Here is a 14,906-nt window from a genome sequence, read left to right on the forward strand (position 1 = left end):
GTAGAGATGCGCTCTATTAAATGTGATGAGCTATTACGAAAGGTACAAAAATCCTAAATTTTATATTCGCGTGGCCATACGATGACGTCACAATGTCCGGTTAGCCATATTAATACATGATCCGATATCTACAACTCATCAACTTCAAGAATATGTCATCCACAAAAAGTTGACCGTCCAGTTTAGAAATTACGACTGTTTAAAAAAAGGCATAATTTTGACAAATTTTGACAAATTTTTGAACTTTTTCATCAAAAACGCACGTAAATTATCCTATTCGACGTGCCCGTATGACGTAATTTTAAGTTGAAATCGTTTAAAAGTTGGTAAAATTACTAGAAAAGGCTTGAAAAACATAAATCACGCAAAAAAAATTGTTTTCAACGTTACGTGCGCACGACGCGTGTAAAAAAATGCGCGCACGTGGGAATTTGTTACCTGCTCAAAATGACATGAAACGCGTAGAAAGTTGATTAGAAATTGATTTTTCGCGTTTTGAAATTTTAAACGCGCGTGCGCGCAAAACTTCGTGTGAAACATGCCATTTTTTTTACACAGTCAGTTAGCGCAAGATATTACTTAAACTTTTGTTAAGTTTCAATTTAAATTGTTATATGGTTTTTGATCTATGTTAAATACGCGAAATTCGTTAAAACGCGCGTAAGTCATGTTGCGCAACTCTGACGTCATTCACAATAGCAGGTGCACAACTTCACGTGAATGCCCACATGTTGTCAAAGTTATGAAATGTTAACTTTACACGTTTTAGAGATACGCTCTGCACAAAAATGACAGAAAGAAAGAATAATACAGAAAAAAAAAAAAAGATGATGAAACAGGACAGTTACAAGGAGTTATCCGCTGAATGCGGATAACTAAAAAAAGATGATGATGATTTCGTACAATCACAAGAGGTTTTCCTGCAACTTCGTTGCGGAAAACCAAAAACTAGACATGAAACTCGTCACTTTGACGAGTTAGTTATCCGCACGACAAACGCCACATGCACGTCATACGTTGGAATATTGCACACAGAAAAAGATTATGGCATTATTACCTGAACTGAAGAATATGATGTGTTGTTAGTGCTGAATGCTGTATATTTTGTGTCATATAGTATACACAGTATAATCTGTATACATATCACATACAGTGTAGAATAGGTGAAATTACGGGACCCCCCGTTTATTCCAATTTTTAACATGGCGACGGTATCAAAATGAAAAACTAAGATAGCAATTTCGGAAGGATATTATCTCAGTAACAACATGTTAACGTGAAGAAGAAATTTGGATACGTAAAATATAGATGCGCGCCCTTTTAAATGTGATGAACTATTACGTAAAATATGAAAATACGACTTTTTTTATTCAACTGGCCATATGATGACGTCACAACATCCGATTGGCAAAATGTTTACATGAATTCGTATCTACAATCCAATAGCTTCCAGAAAACGTTTTAATAATGATTATCACGTTTTATTCTGACGAGCTATAAAAGATTGAAATTTACTGTAAAGATGAAAATAAGTGACCCACGTTATTTTCATTTTTAGACATGATGACGTCATAAAAATTAAAATATTTTTAACTCATGTGAAAGATAGTTGATTGACCTAGATAATATAAAAATCGGGGTGAAAATGGAAAACAGATAATTGGAGATGCGCTCTATTAAATGTGATGAGCTATGATGAAAGATACAAAAATCCTATATTTTATATTCGCGTGGCCATACGATGACGTCACAATGTCCGATTAGCCATATTAATGCATGATCCGATATCTACAACTCATTAACTTCCAGAATATGTAATAAAAATAATTTTTACCGTTTAGTTTAGAAGCTACGACGGTTTAAAAAAATGCATCATTTTGACGAATTTTTGAACTTTTTCATCAAAAACGCGCGCAAATTATCCAATTCGACGTGCTCGTATGACGTAATTTTAAGTCGAAATTGTTTAAAAGTTGGTAAAAGTACTTTAAAAGGCTTGAAAAACATAGATCATGCGGGAAAAGTATGTTATCAACGCTACGTGCGCACCGCGCGCGTAAAAAAATGCGCGCACGTGGTAATTTTTGACATGCTTAAAATAACATGAAACGCGTAGAAAGTTGATTAGAAATTATTTTTTCGCACTTTAAAATTTTAAACGCGCGTGCGCGCGTAACTTTGTGTGAAACATGCCATTTTTTTCTCACAGTCAGTTAGCGCCAGATATAAATTAAACTTTTACTAAGTTTCAATTTAAAATGTTATATGGTTTTCGATTTATGTTAAATACGCGAAATTCGTTAAAACGCGCGTAAGTCATGTTGCGCAACTCTGACGTCATTCAAAAATAAAAAAGCACAACTTCAAGTGAATGCCCACTTGTTGACAAAGTTATGAAATGTTAACTTTACAAGTTTTAGAGATACGCTCTGCACAAAAATGACAGAAAGAAAGAAGAATAATACAGAAAAACTAGATTTGAACTCGTCACTACGGACGAGTTAGGTTATCCGCAGAGCAAACGCCACGCGCACGTCATACGTTAAAATATTGAGCAGAGAAAAACGATTATGCCATTGAAAAAATGTTAGTGCGCTCTCTATTTTGTGTCACGTCTAAGTATAAACAGTTTACACTATATATTGTATACGTACTACATACAGTGAAGAATAGGTGAAAATAAGTGGCCCAAGTTATTGACGCTTTTGGACATGATGACGTCATCACAATTTTAAAAACGGTATATCATGCGAAAGGTAATTGATCGGCCTATACAATATAAAAAAATGGGGGGAAATGGAATACGGATAAGTGGAGATGCGCTCTATTAAATGTGATGAGCTATGCGAAAGAGACAAAAATCCTATATTTTATATTCGAGTGGCCATACGATGACGTCACAATGTCTGGTTAGCCATATCGATGCATGATTCGATATCTACAACTCATCAACTTCCAGAATATGCAATTTTAAAAAAGTTCACCACGTAGTTTACAATCTATGACTGTTTTAAAAAAGGCAAAATTTTGACAAATTTTTTAACTTTTTCATTAAAAACGCGCGCAAATTGTTTAATTCTACGTGCTCGTATGACGTGATTTTAAGTCGAAATTGATTGAAAATTGGTAAATTTACTAGAAAAGGCTGAAAAAACAAAAATCAAGCAAAAAAAAGATGTTTTTGCGCTACGTGCGCACGTGCGCGTAAAACTATTGCGCACGCGTGGGAATTTTTGAAATGCTCAAAATGACCTGAAACGCGTAGAAAGTTGATTAGAAATTGATTTTACGCATTCTGAAATTTTAAAAGCGCGTGCGCGCGTAACTTTCTGTGAAACATGCCATTTTTAATCCATAGAAAGTTTGCACTTGATATGACTTAAATGTTCACCAAGTGTCATTACAAAATGACTTTTGGTTTTTAGTCTATGTTAAATACGCAAAATTCATAAAATCGCGCGTAGCTTACGCTGCGCGACTCTAAAGTAAAAAAACGAACTGTCCTGCACTTCTACAGATAGAGGTAAATCTTCTGACAAAGTTATACGATGTAATGTTGATCAGAATTTGAGATACACGTGACACAAAATTCTGGGAAAGAAAGAAGAATAACATAGAACTAGATTTGAACTCGTCACTTTGACGAGTTCGGGTTATCCGCGCAAACGCAACATGCACATACTTTAAACTATATGAACTTCGACAATTATTATGCCATCCTATGACATGAATTAAGAATGTTTACAGTGCTGAATTGTACCTATTTTGTAGCATACAGCATATTACAGTGTTTACAGAATACACTGTATGTTATATACAGAGTAGCATAGACGAAATTACGAGACCCATCTTTTAAATCCAATTATTAACATGGTGACGTCATCAAATTGGCATATAAAGATAACAATTTTAGAAGATAATTATCTAAATAATTACATTAAAACAAATTTGAAGAATTTTGGGCACGTAAAAGTGAGATGCGCTCTATTTAATGTGATGAGCAATAACGAAAGAGTAAAAAATCCTATATTTTACATTCGTGTGGCCATACGATGACGTCATAACATCCGAGGGGTAAAGATTCTGCATGAATTCATATCTACAACATATCTGCTTACATATTAAATTAAAAAAATGGGGGTCATAGATGATCCTGAGGAGCTATAATAGATTAAAAATAGGCATAATTTTGACAATATTTTGTCACTTTTGCAACTAAAACGCGCGCAAATGGTCTAAATCAACCTGTTCGTATGACGTCATTTTAATTTGAAATGATGTCAATCTTTTTTAAAATGACTAGGAAAGACTGTAAAATTATAATTCAAGAGAAAAACACATGATTTTCATGCTCCGTGCGAACCTTACGCGTAATTTTTTTCGCGCGCGTGGGAATTTTTGACATGCTTAAAATGTCATGATCAGCGTAGAAAGTTGATTAGAAATTTATTTTGCGCATTTTGAAATTTTAAATGCGCGTGCGCGCGTAACTTTATGTGAAACGTGCCATTTTTAATCCATAGAAAGTTTGCCCTTGATATGACTTAAGTTTTCACTAAGTTTCATGAAAGAATATTTGTTGGTTCTACAGTTATGATCAATTATAGAAAATCATAAAATCGCGCGTAACTTACGCAACGCGGCTCTGACATCGTCCAAAAGCTTGGCTGCACATCTACACTTCAATGTCAATCTTTTTACCAAGTTATACAAATTTATGTTCACAAGCAATAGAGATATGCTGGCCACAAAAATCCGGGAAAGAAAGAAGAATAACAAAGAAGATGATGAAGAAAAAGATATTTACAATCACATGGGTTATCCTGCAACTAAGTTGCGGATAACCAAAAAAAAAAAGATGATGAAACAGGACAGTTACAAGGAGTTATCCGCTGAATGCGGATAACTAAAAAAAAAGATGATGAAACAGGACAGTTACAAGGAGTTATCCGCTGAATGCGGATAACTAACTAGACTTGAACTCGTCACTTTGACGAGTTAGTTATCCGCACGACAAACGCCACGCGCACGTCATACGTTGGAATTTTGCACACGGAAAAAGATTAGGGCATTATGACCTGAACTGAAGAATATCATATGCTGTTAGTGCTGAATTCTGTCAATTTTGTGTCATATAGTATATACAGTATAAACGGTATAATCTGTATACGTATTACATACAGTGTAGAATAGGTGAAATTACGGGACCCCCCCCCGTTTATTCCTATTTTTAACATGGCGACGGTATCAAAATGAAACACTAAGATAGCAATTTCGGAAGTACATTATCTCAGCAACAACATGTTAGCGTGTATAAGAAATTTGAATACGTAAAATATAGATGCGCGCTCTTTTAAATGTGATGAACTATGACCCAAAAGATGAAAATACGACTTTTTTTATTCATCTGGCCATATAATGACGTCACAACGTCGGATTGGAAAAATGTTCACATGAATTCGTATCTACAATCCAATAGCTTCCAAAAAACGTTTTAATCATGATTATAGCTTTTTATTCTGACGAGCTATAACAGATTGAAAGTTACTGTAAAGAAGAAAATAAGTGACCCAGGTTATTTAAATTTTTTCAACATGATGACGTCATAAAATTAAAATATTTTTAACTCATGCGAAAGATAGTTCATTTACCTACAAAATATCAAAATCGGGGTGAAAATGGAAAACGGATAAGTGATGATGCGCTCAATTAAATGTGATACGCTATGACGAAAGATACAAAAATCCTATATTTTATATTCGCGTGGCCACACGATGACGTCACAATGTCCGGTTAGCCTTATTAATGCATGATCCAAAATCTACAACTTATCAACTTCCAGAATACGTAATAAAAATAACTTTTACCGTTTAGTTTAGAAACTACGACTGTTTAAAAAAAGGTATAATTTTGATAAATTTTGACGAATTTTTGAACTTTTTCATCAAAAACGCACGTAAATTATCCAATTCGACGTGCCCGTATGACGTAATTTTAAGTCGAAATTGTTCAAAAGTTGGTAAAATTACTAAAAAAGGGTGGAAAAACATAAATCATGTGAAAAAAATTGTTTTCAACGCTACGTGCGCTCCGCGCGCGTAAAAAAATGCGCACGCGTAGGAATTTTTAACATGCTTAAAATTACATGAAACGCGTAGAAAGTTGATTAGAAATTGATTTTTCGCATTTTTGTACTACATACAGTTCAGAATAGGTGAAAATAAGTGACCAAAGTTATTGACGCTTTTGAACATGATGACGTCATCACAATTTTAAAAATGGTAAATCATGTAAAAGATAATTAATTGACCTAGACAATATTACAAAATTGAGGAAAATGGAATATGGATAAGTAGAGATGCGCTCAATTAAATGTGATGAGCTATGACGAAAGAGACAAAAATCCTATATTTGATATTGGAGTGGCCATACGACGACGTCACAATATCCGGTTAGCCAAATGGATGCATGATTCTATATCTACAACTCATCTACTTTCAGAATATGTAAAAAAAAATAAAATTTACCATGTAGTTTAGAATCTATGACTGTTTAAAAAAAGGTATAATTTTGACAAATTTTTGAAATTGTTTATCAAAAACGCGCGCAAATTGTTCAATTCTACGTGCTCGTATGACGTGATTTTAAGTCGAAATTGTTTGAAAGTTGGTAAAATTACTAGAAAAGGCTGAAAAAACAAAAATCAAGCAAAAAAAACATGTTTTTGCTCTACGTGCGCACGCGCGCGTAAACACATTGCGCACGCGTGGGAATTTTTGAAATGTTCAAAATGACATGAAACGCGTAGAAAGTTGATTAGAAATGGATTTTTCGCAATTTGAAATTTTAAACGCGCGTGCGCGCGTAACTTTCTGCGCAACCTGCCATTTTTAATCCATAGAAAGTTTGCGCTTGATATGACTTAAATTTTCACCAAGTTTCAATACAAAATGACTTTTGGTTTTTAATCTATGATCAATCATTGAAATTCATAAAATCGCGCGTAACTTACGCTGCGCGACTCAAATTTCATAAAAAAAAGTTTCTTGCACATCTACAGCTGCAGGTCAATCTTATGACAAAGTTATACAATCTTATGTTAGCCAGAATTTCAGATACGCTGCGAACAAAATTCGTGGAAAGAAAGAAGAATATAGAAAAAAAAAAAAAAAAAAAAAACTAGATTTGAACTCGTCACTACGGACGAGTTAGGTTATCCGCAGCGCAAAAGCCACGTGCACGTCATACGTTAGAATATTGCGCACAGAAAAACGATTATGCCCTTGAAAAAATGTTACTGTGCTCTCTATTTTTTGTCACGTCTAAGCATATACAGTATACACTATATACTGTATACGTACTACATACAGTGCAGAATAGGTGAAAATAAGTGACCAAAGTTATTGACGCTTTTGCACACGATGACGTCAAAACAATTTTAACAATGGTAAATCATGCGAAAGATAATTGATTGACCTAGACATATAAAAAAAATGGAGGAAACTGGAATACGGATAAGTGGAGATGCGCTCTATTAAATGTGACGAGCTATGAAGAAAGAGACAAAAATCCAATATTTTATATTCGAGTGGCCATATGATGACGTCACAATGTCCGGTTAGCCAAATGGATGCACGATTCTATATCTACAACTCATCTAATTTCAGAATATGTAAAAAAAAATAAAATTGACCATGTAGTTTAGAATCTATGACTGTTTAAAAAAAGGTATAATTTTGACAAATTTTTGAAATTGTTTATCAAAAACGCGCGCAAATTGTTCAATTCTACGTGCTCGTATGACGTGATTTTAAGTCGAAATTGTTTGAAAGTTGGTAAAATTACTAGAAAAGGCTGAAAAAACAAAAATCAAGCAAAAAAAACATGTTTTTGCCCTACGTGCGCACGCGCGCGTAAAAATATTGCGCACGCGTGGGAAATTTTGAAATGCTCAAAATGACATGAAACGCGTAGAAAGTTGATTAGAAATGGATTTTTCGCAATTTGAAATTTTAAACGCGCGTGCGCGCGTAACTTTTTGCGCAACCTGCCATTTTTAATCCATAGAAAGTTTGCGCTTGATATGACTTAAATTTTCACCAAGTTTCAATACAAAATGACTTTTGGTTTTTAATCTATGATCAATCATTGAAATTCATAAAATCGCGCGTAACTTACGCTGCGCGACTCAAAATTCATAAAAAAAAAGTTTCTTGCACATCTACAGCTGCAGGTCAATCTTATGACAAAGTTATACAATCTTATGGTAGCCAGAATTTGAGATACGCTGCGAACAAAATTCGTGGAAAGAAAGAAGAATATAGAAAACTAGATTTGAACTCGTCACTACGGACGAGTTAGGTTATCCGCAGAGCAAACGCCACGTGCACGTCATACGTTAGAATATTGCGCAGAGAAAAACGATTATGCCATTGAAAAAATGTTAGTGCGCTCTCTATTTTGTGTCACGTCTAAGTATATACAGTTTACACTATATATTGTATACGTACTACATACAGTGAAGAATAGGTGAAAATAAGTGACCCAGGTTATTGACGCTTTTAGACATGATGACGTCATCACAATTTTAAAAACGGTATACCATGCGAAATATAATTGATTGACCTAGACAATATAAAAAAATGGAGGGAAATGGAATACGGATAAGTGGAGATGCGCTCTATTAAATGTGATGAGCTATGAAGAAAGAGACAAAAATCCAATATTTTATATTCGAGTGGCCATACGATGACGGCACAATGTCCGGTTAGCCATATCGATTTATGATCCGATATCTACAACTCATCAACTTTTAGAATATGTAAAAAAAAAGAAAAGTTCATCATGTAGTTTAGAATCTATGACTGTTTAAAAAAAGGCATAATTTTCACGACTTTTTGAACTTTTTCATCAAAAACGCACGCAAATTATCCAATTTGACGTGCTCGTATGACGTGATTTTAAGTCGAAATTGTTTGAAAAGTTGGTAAAATTACTAGAAAAGGCTGGAAAAACATAAATCACGCATAAACAAATAATTTTAGCGCTACGTGCGCACCACGCGCGCAAAAATGCGCGCGAGCGTGGGAATTTTTGAAATGCTCAAAATGACATAAAACGCGTAGAAAGTTGATTAGAAATTGATTTTACGCATTTTGAAATTTTAAACGTGTGTGCGCGCGTAACTTTCTGTAAAACATGCCATTTTTAATCCATAGAAAGTTTGCGCTTGATATAACTTAAATTTTCACCAAGTTTCAATAAAAAATGATATTTGGTTTTTTATCTATGATCAATCATTGAAATTCATAAAATTGTGCGTAAGTCACGTTGCGCAACTCTAAAATCATAAAACGAAGTTTCTTGCACATCTACAGTTAGAGGTCAATCTTCTGACAAAGTTATATAATCTTATGTTGACAAGTATTAGAGATATGCTGCGAACAAAATTCCGGGAAAGAAAGAAGAATAAAGAAAAACTAGATTTGAACTCGTCACTTTGACGAGTTCGGGTTATCCGCGCAAACGCAACATGCACATACTTTAAACTATATGAACCTCGACAATTATTATGCCATCCTATGACATGAAATAAATATGTTTACAGTGCTGAATTGTACCTATTTTGTAGCATACATCATATTACAGTATTTACAGAATACACTGTATATGTTATATACAGTGTAGCATAGACGAAATTACTAGACCCATCTTTTAAATCCAATTATTAACACGATGACATCATCAAATTAACATATAAAATAACAATTTTAGAAGATAATTATCTAATTAATTACATTAATACAAATTTGAAGAATTTTGGGCACGTAAAAGTGAGATGCGTTCTCGTTTAAACGCAATGAACTTTTACGCAAGAGATGAAAATATGACTTTTTGAATTCAACTGGCCTTATGACGTCGTCATGACATCTGATTGGTAAAATATTCACATGAATTCGTATCTACAATCCAATAGCTTTCAGAAAACGTTTTAATCATGATTATCACTTTTTATTCTGACGAGCTATAACAGATTGAAATTTACTGTAAAGATGAAATTAAGTGACCCACGTTATTTACATTTTTAGACATGATGACGTTATAAAAATTAAAATATTTTTAACTCATACAAAAGATAGTTGATTGTCCTAGACAGTATTAAAATATCGGAGGAAATGGAATTCGTATAAGCGAGATGCGCTCTATTTAATGTGATGAGCAATAACGAAAGAGTAAAAAATCCTATATTTTACATTCGTGTGGCCATACGATGACGTCATAACATCCGAGGGGTAAAGATTCTGCATGAATTCATATCTACAACATATCTGCTTGCATATTAAATTAAAAAAATTGGGGGTCATGGATGATCCTGAAGAGCTATAATAGATTCAAAATAGACATAATTTTGACAATATTTTGTCACTTTTTCAACTAAAATGCACGCAAATGGTCTAAATCAACATGTTCGTATGACGTCATTTTAATTTGAAATGATGTCAATCTTTTTTAAAATGACTAGGTAAGGCTGTAAAATCATAATTCAAGAGAAAAACACATGATTTTCATGCTCCGTGCGCACCTTACGCGTAAATTTTTTCGCGCGCGTGGTAATTTTTGACATGCTCAAAATGTCATGATCAGCGTAGAAAGTTGATTAGAAATTAATTTTGCGCATTTTGAAATTTTAAACGCGCGTGCGCGCGTAACTTTCTGTAAAACATGCCATTTTTAATCCATAGAAAGTTTGCGCTTGATATTACTTAAATTTTCACCAAGTTTCAATAAAAAATTCTATTTGGTTTTTTATCTATCATCAATCATTGAAATTCATAAAATCGCGCGTAAGTCACATTGCGCAACTCTAAAATCATAAAACGAAGTTTCTTGCACATCTACAGTTAGAGGTCAATCTTCTGACAAAGTTATATAATCTAATGTTGACAAGTATTAGAGATACGCTGCGAACAAAATTCCGGGAAAGAAAGAAGAATAACAAAGAAGATGAAAAAAAAGATATTTACAATCACATGGGTTATCCTGCAACTAAGTTGCGGATAACCAAAAAAAAAAAAAAAAAAAAAAAAAAAGAAAAAAAAGATCCTGACAATAACAAGGGGTTATCCGCCAAGTGCGGATAACCAACAAAAAAGATCCTGACAATAACAAGGGGTTATCCGCCAAGTGCGGATAACCAATAAAGATTTCATACAATAACAATAGGTGATCATTTTATTCTAAATGATCACCTAATTACTAGATTTGAACTCGTCACTTTGACGAGTTCGGGTTATCCGCGGAAATGCAACATGCACATACGTTAAACTATTATGAACGTCGACAATTATTATGCCATCCTATGACATGCTTCCAGAAAACTGAGGAGCTATAATAGATTCAAAATTGGCATTATTTTGACAATATTTCTAACTTTTTCAACTAAAACGCGCGCAAATGGTATAAATCAACGTGTTCGTATGACGTCATTTTAATTTGAAATGATGTCAATCTTTTTTAAAATGACTAGAAAAGGCTGGAAAATCATAATTCAAGAGAATAAAACATGATTTTCATGCTCCGTGCGCACCATACGCGTAAATTTTTTCGCGCGTGCGGGAATTTTTGACATGCTTAAAATGTCATGATCAGCGTAGAAAGTTGATTAGAAATTAATTTTGCGCATTTTGAAATTTTAAATGCGCGTGCGCGCGTAACTTTTTGTGAAACATGCCATTTTTAATCCATAGAAAGTTTGCCCTTGATATGACTTAAATTTTCACAAAGTGTCAATACAAAATGACTTTTGGTTTATAATCTATGATCAATCATTGAAATTCATAAAATCGCGCGTAACTTACGCTGCGCGACTCTAACGTCATATAACGAAATTTCTTGCACATCTACAGCTACAGGTCACTCTTATGACAAAGTTATACAATCTTATGTTGACCAGAATTGGAGATACGCTGCCAACAAAATTCCGGGAAAGAAAGAAGAACAACATAGAAGAAAAAAAAAAGATCGTGACAATAACAAGGGGTTATCCGCCAAGTGCGGATAACCAATAATAATAATATATACGAATTTGTAAAGCGCCAATTCCAGCAACAAGTGATCAAAGGCGCTGTGATGTTACACCTTTTCAACAACATTCTTCTCCCCTAAGGGTCCCATCGTGTCATCGGCAGCCAACTACGGCGTCATCGCGTCTGTCCACGACAGTGTGTGTGTATGAACTAGTACGCGCCTGATCCTACTCCACAACCTCCTCGTTGGTTCAGAAATGCTGACACTTATGGCAACCCAGCTTCCAGGATCTACCTCAGGCGTATTGGCACTGCCTTTCCACTGGGTAAGGTGCACGTGGGCACTGAGTGACGAGAAAACCCCATCATGGTCGATGGCAGGACCATCCAAGGCGCTTTAATACAGTCATGACTTCATTAATCACACAGTCTAAGCATGAACCGCAGAGATGTACTGCGAGAAAGTCTCATTTGCGAACCAAATCGGACCAACTCGGACTATGGTATAGTTACCGGTTATAAGCTAAGGCCCATGGTGTATAAGGGCTCAGCGCCAGGGATTGTAGTCGACAATGGAAGACGTTATCTAACGGCATACTAAGCTACCGCCCACTTTAAGAAAGACAGCGCTGGTCAGTTAGGTGCTATTAACACCAACGCACTCCCAGCATGGGTGTATCTGGGAACTAACTTTTTTTTATCAACAACCCGCAAATCCATTGCAACATGGAATGTACAGACTATGACCACATGAATGTCACTGACCTTGACGAGAAAAACTGCTGCCATCGATATTGAGCTTCTGAAAAAAATGTCGACGTCACTACTGCCCTACAAGAGACTAAAGACCTTTCCAAGTAGAAGACCTACTCCAAACATCTAAAAACAACCGTACAGTGGTGCTCGGTGATGTGAATGCACGAGATGGATCTGACAATAAACATATACATGGCTGCAGTCGCGTGCTCAAATTTGAGTTAGTGTTTACCGACCGACCGACCGACCAACCGACCAACCAACCGACCGACATAGTAAGCTGTAGAGTAGCGTTTGCACGCGACTTACGCGACTAAAAATATAGTTTCTTTTTATTATTGCGAATTTTGTAAAAATTTATGCATTTCACATAAGTTGTGATGGCCGAGTGGTTTTAGGCGTTGGACTTGAAATCCAATGGGGTCTTCCCGCGCAGGTTCGAACCCTGCTCGCAGCGAATTGTTTCGCCTTTTAAGAATATATAGTTTCATATTGTTGAAAATGTTGTATAATTTGTGTATTTCACAGCTGTGATGGCCGAGTGGTTAAGGCGTTGGGCCTGAAATCCAATGGGATCTTCCCGCGCAGTTTCGAACCCTGCTCGCAGCGAATTGTTTTGCCGATTTTGTTCTTATTTAAAGAAAATATTGCAAATTTTGGAATGTAGGTTTTTCACATAAGCTGTGATGGCCGAGTGGTTAAGGCGTTGTTGGACTTGAAATGCGATCTTCCCGCGCAGGTTCAAACCCTGCTCGCAGCGAGTTGTTTTGTCCTTTCTTATTTTAAACAAGGCCGGCCATATACGTACATGGGCCGGCTGCAGTCGCGTGCTCAAATTTTAGTTAGTGTTTACCGACCGATCAACCGACCGACATTGTGAGCTATAGAGTCGCATTTGCACGCGACTAAAAACTGGCCTGACTGAATAAGAAAATGTGACGTTATTGCAAAAGACTAATTGAGCTCTGTTATTGAAAAAACTTATGTATCCTATATTATCGGTAAAATTGTAAATGTGGTGTATCATATCGAAATCAAGCATATATTTTATTGTAACTACTTTTGTAACAAAAGGGACGAACCCACACAAGGGGAATTCCTAGAAGCTGCTCCTTATAAAAGAAAGAACCCATTTATCAATTTATTAAATAATAAAACGTAAATCACCTGTTATTAAAAGAAGAATGTGTTTATACGATTTCTTGAATATTTCCAATTACTTTTCTCATATCATTTCTAGTAGACATTTTATTGTGTTCTTTCCTAAATAATGTATTTGTTTCTTCTTTAAGTTCACTGAACTTGTATTTGATAAACACAATGTTTTAACGTTGTTTCCCTTAAATTAATATTAAAATGGTCCTGCTGTCAGGTATTATAGTTATGGATATCTCTGTTTAGTTTAAAATACCGTTGCATTTTAAAAGGAAGTTGTGGAAGAATAATTAGTATGTTAATACAAATTTGCTTGTTTTTAGATCCGACTTAAAGAAATCCGTCCATACTGAACTGATTCTAAGCCAGAAGAACGTCAACATTTCTCAAACAGTAACATTCTTGGGATCAGGGAGAAAAATGAATATAAGTGAAGAGTTCTACAGATTACTGCTCAAAGTATGTTCTTAAACCTTAACGGTTCAAAATGAAAATTCTGTGTGAAATTTTATTTTATCCAAAACAATTATTACTGAGTTGCTGATTTAAGTTTACAGAAAGTGTATTAATACTTATTTTACAATTTCTCCGCAATATACTGCCATGATTTATGATATATATATATATATTTTCAGTAATTTGCCTTTGGATATATATATAGGTTGCAGGTTCGAATCCCGCCAGAGACATTTTTTCATACAACTAAAACATACGGAACTTTCGCCAATGAGCTATGCTCGACGCGATTATGAGATCATGTTCCGAATATGAGCACTGTTTCTATAATTTACAGTATGATTTATATATTAATATTAATATATATGTGATGTATTAATGTTCTTTGCCTCTTGTGTTTATATATATAAAAGTATCTCTTCGGAGATCCCGCCTCGTGAATAAAAATACTGAAAGATGAGGGCGTATCAATTTGATCTCTGTTGCGCGTGCGTACAACTGAGGACTAGTGCT

The 14,906-nt window shown here is 34.9% G+C and overlaps 1 protein-coding gene and 2 non-coding genes across 3 annotated transcripts in view; all 3 read left to right on the plus strand.

Moving 5' to 3' along the window:
• Nucleotides 1-14,906, plus strand: part of LOC144835119 (alpha-N-acetylneuraminide alpha-2,8-sialyltransferase-like) — a 66,441-nt gene that overhangs the window by 37,819 nt on the left and 13,716 nt on the right. Inside the window, exon 3 of the mRNA XM_078690166.1 lies at nt 14,261-14,396. Within this exon, the coding sequence (XP_078546292.1) occupies nt 14,261-14,396 (136 nt within the window). The remainder of the gene's footprint in view (nt 1-14,260; nt 14,397-14,906) is intronic.
• Nucleotides 13,157-13,239, plus strand: Trnas-uga (transfer RNA serine (anticodon UGA)). Its single transcript has one exon. It is a non-coding gene; the product is annotated as a tRNA-Ser (tRNA).
• Trnas-uga (transfer RNA serine (anticodon UGA)) lies at nt 13,310-13,391 on the plus strand. The gene has a single exon. It is a non-coding gene; the product is annotated as a tRNA-Ser (tRNA).

This window comes from Antedon bifida, chromosome 1 (assembly GCF_963402885.1).
Source record: "Antedon bifida chromosome 1, ecAntBifi1.1, whole genome shotgun sequence".
NCBI lineage: Eukaryota > Metazoa > Echinodermata > Crinoidea > Comatulida > Antedonidae > Antedon > Antedon bifida.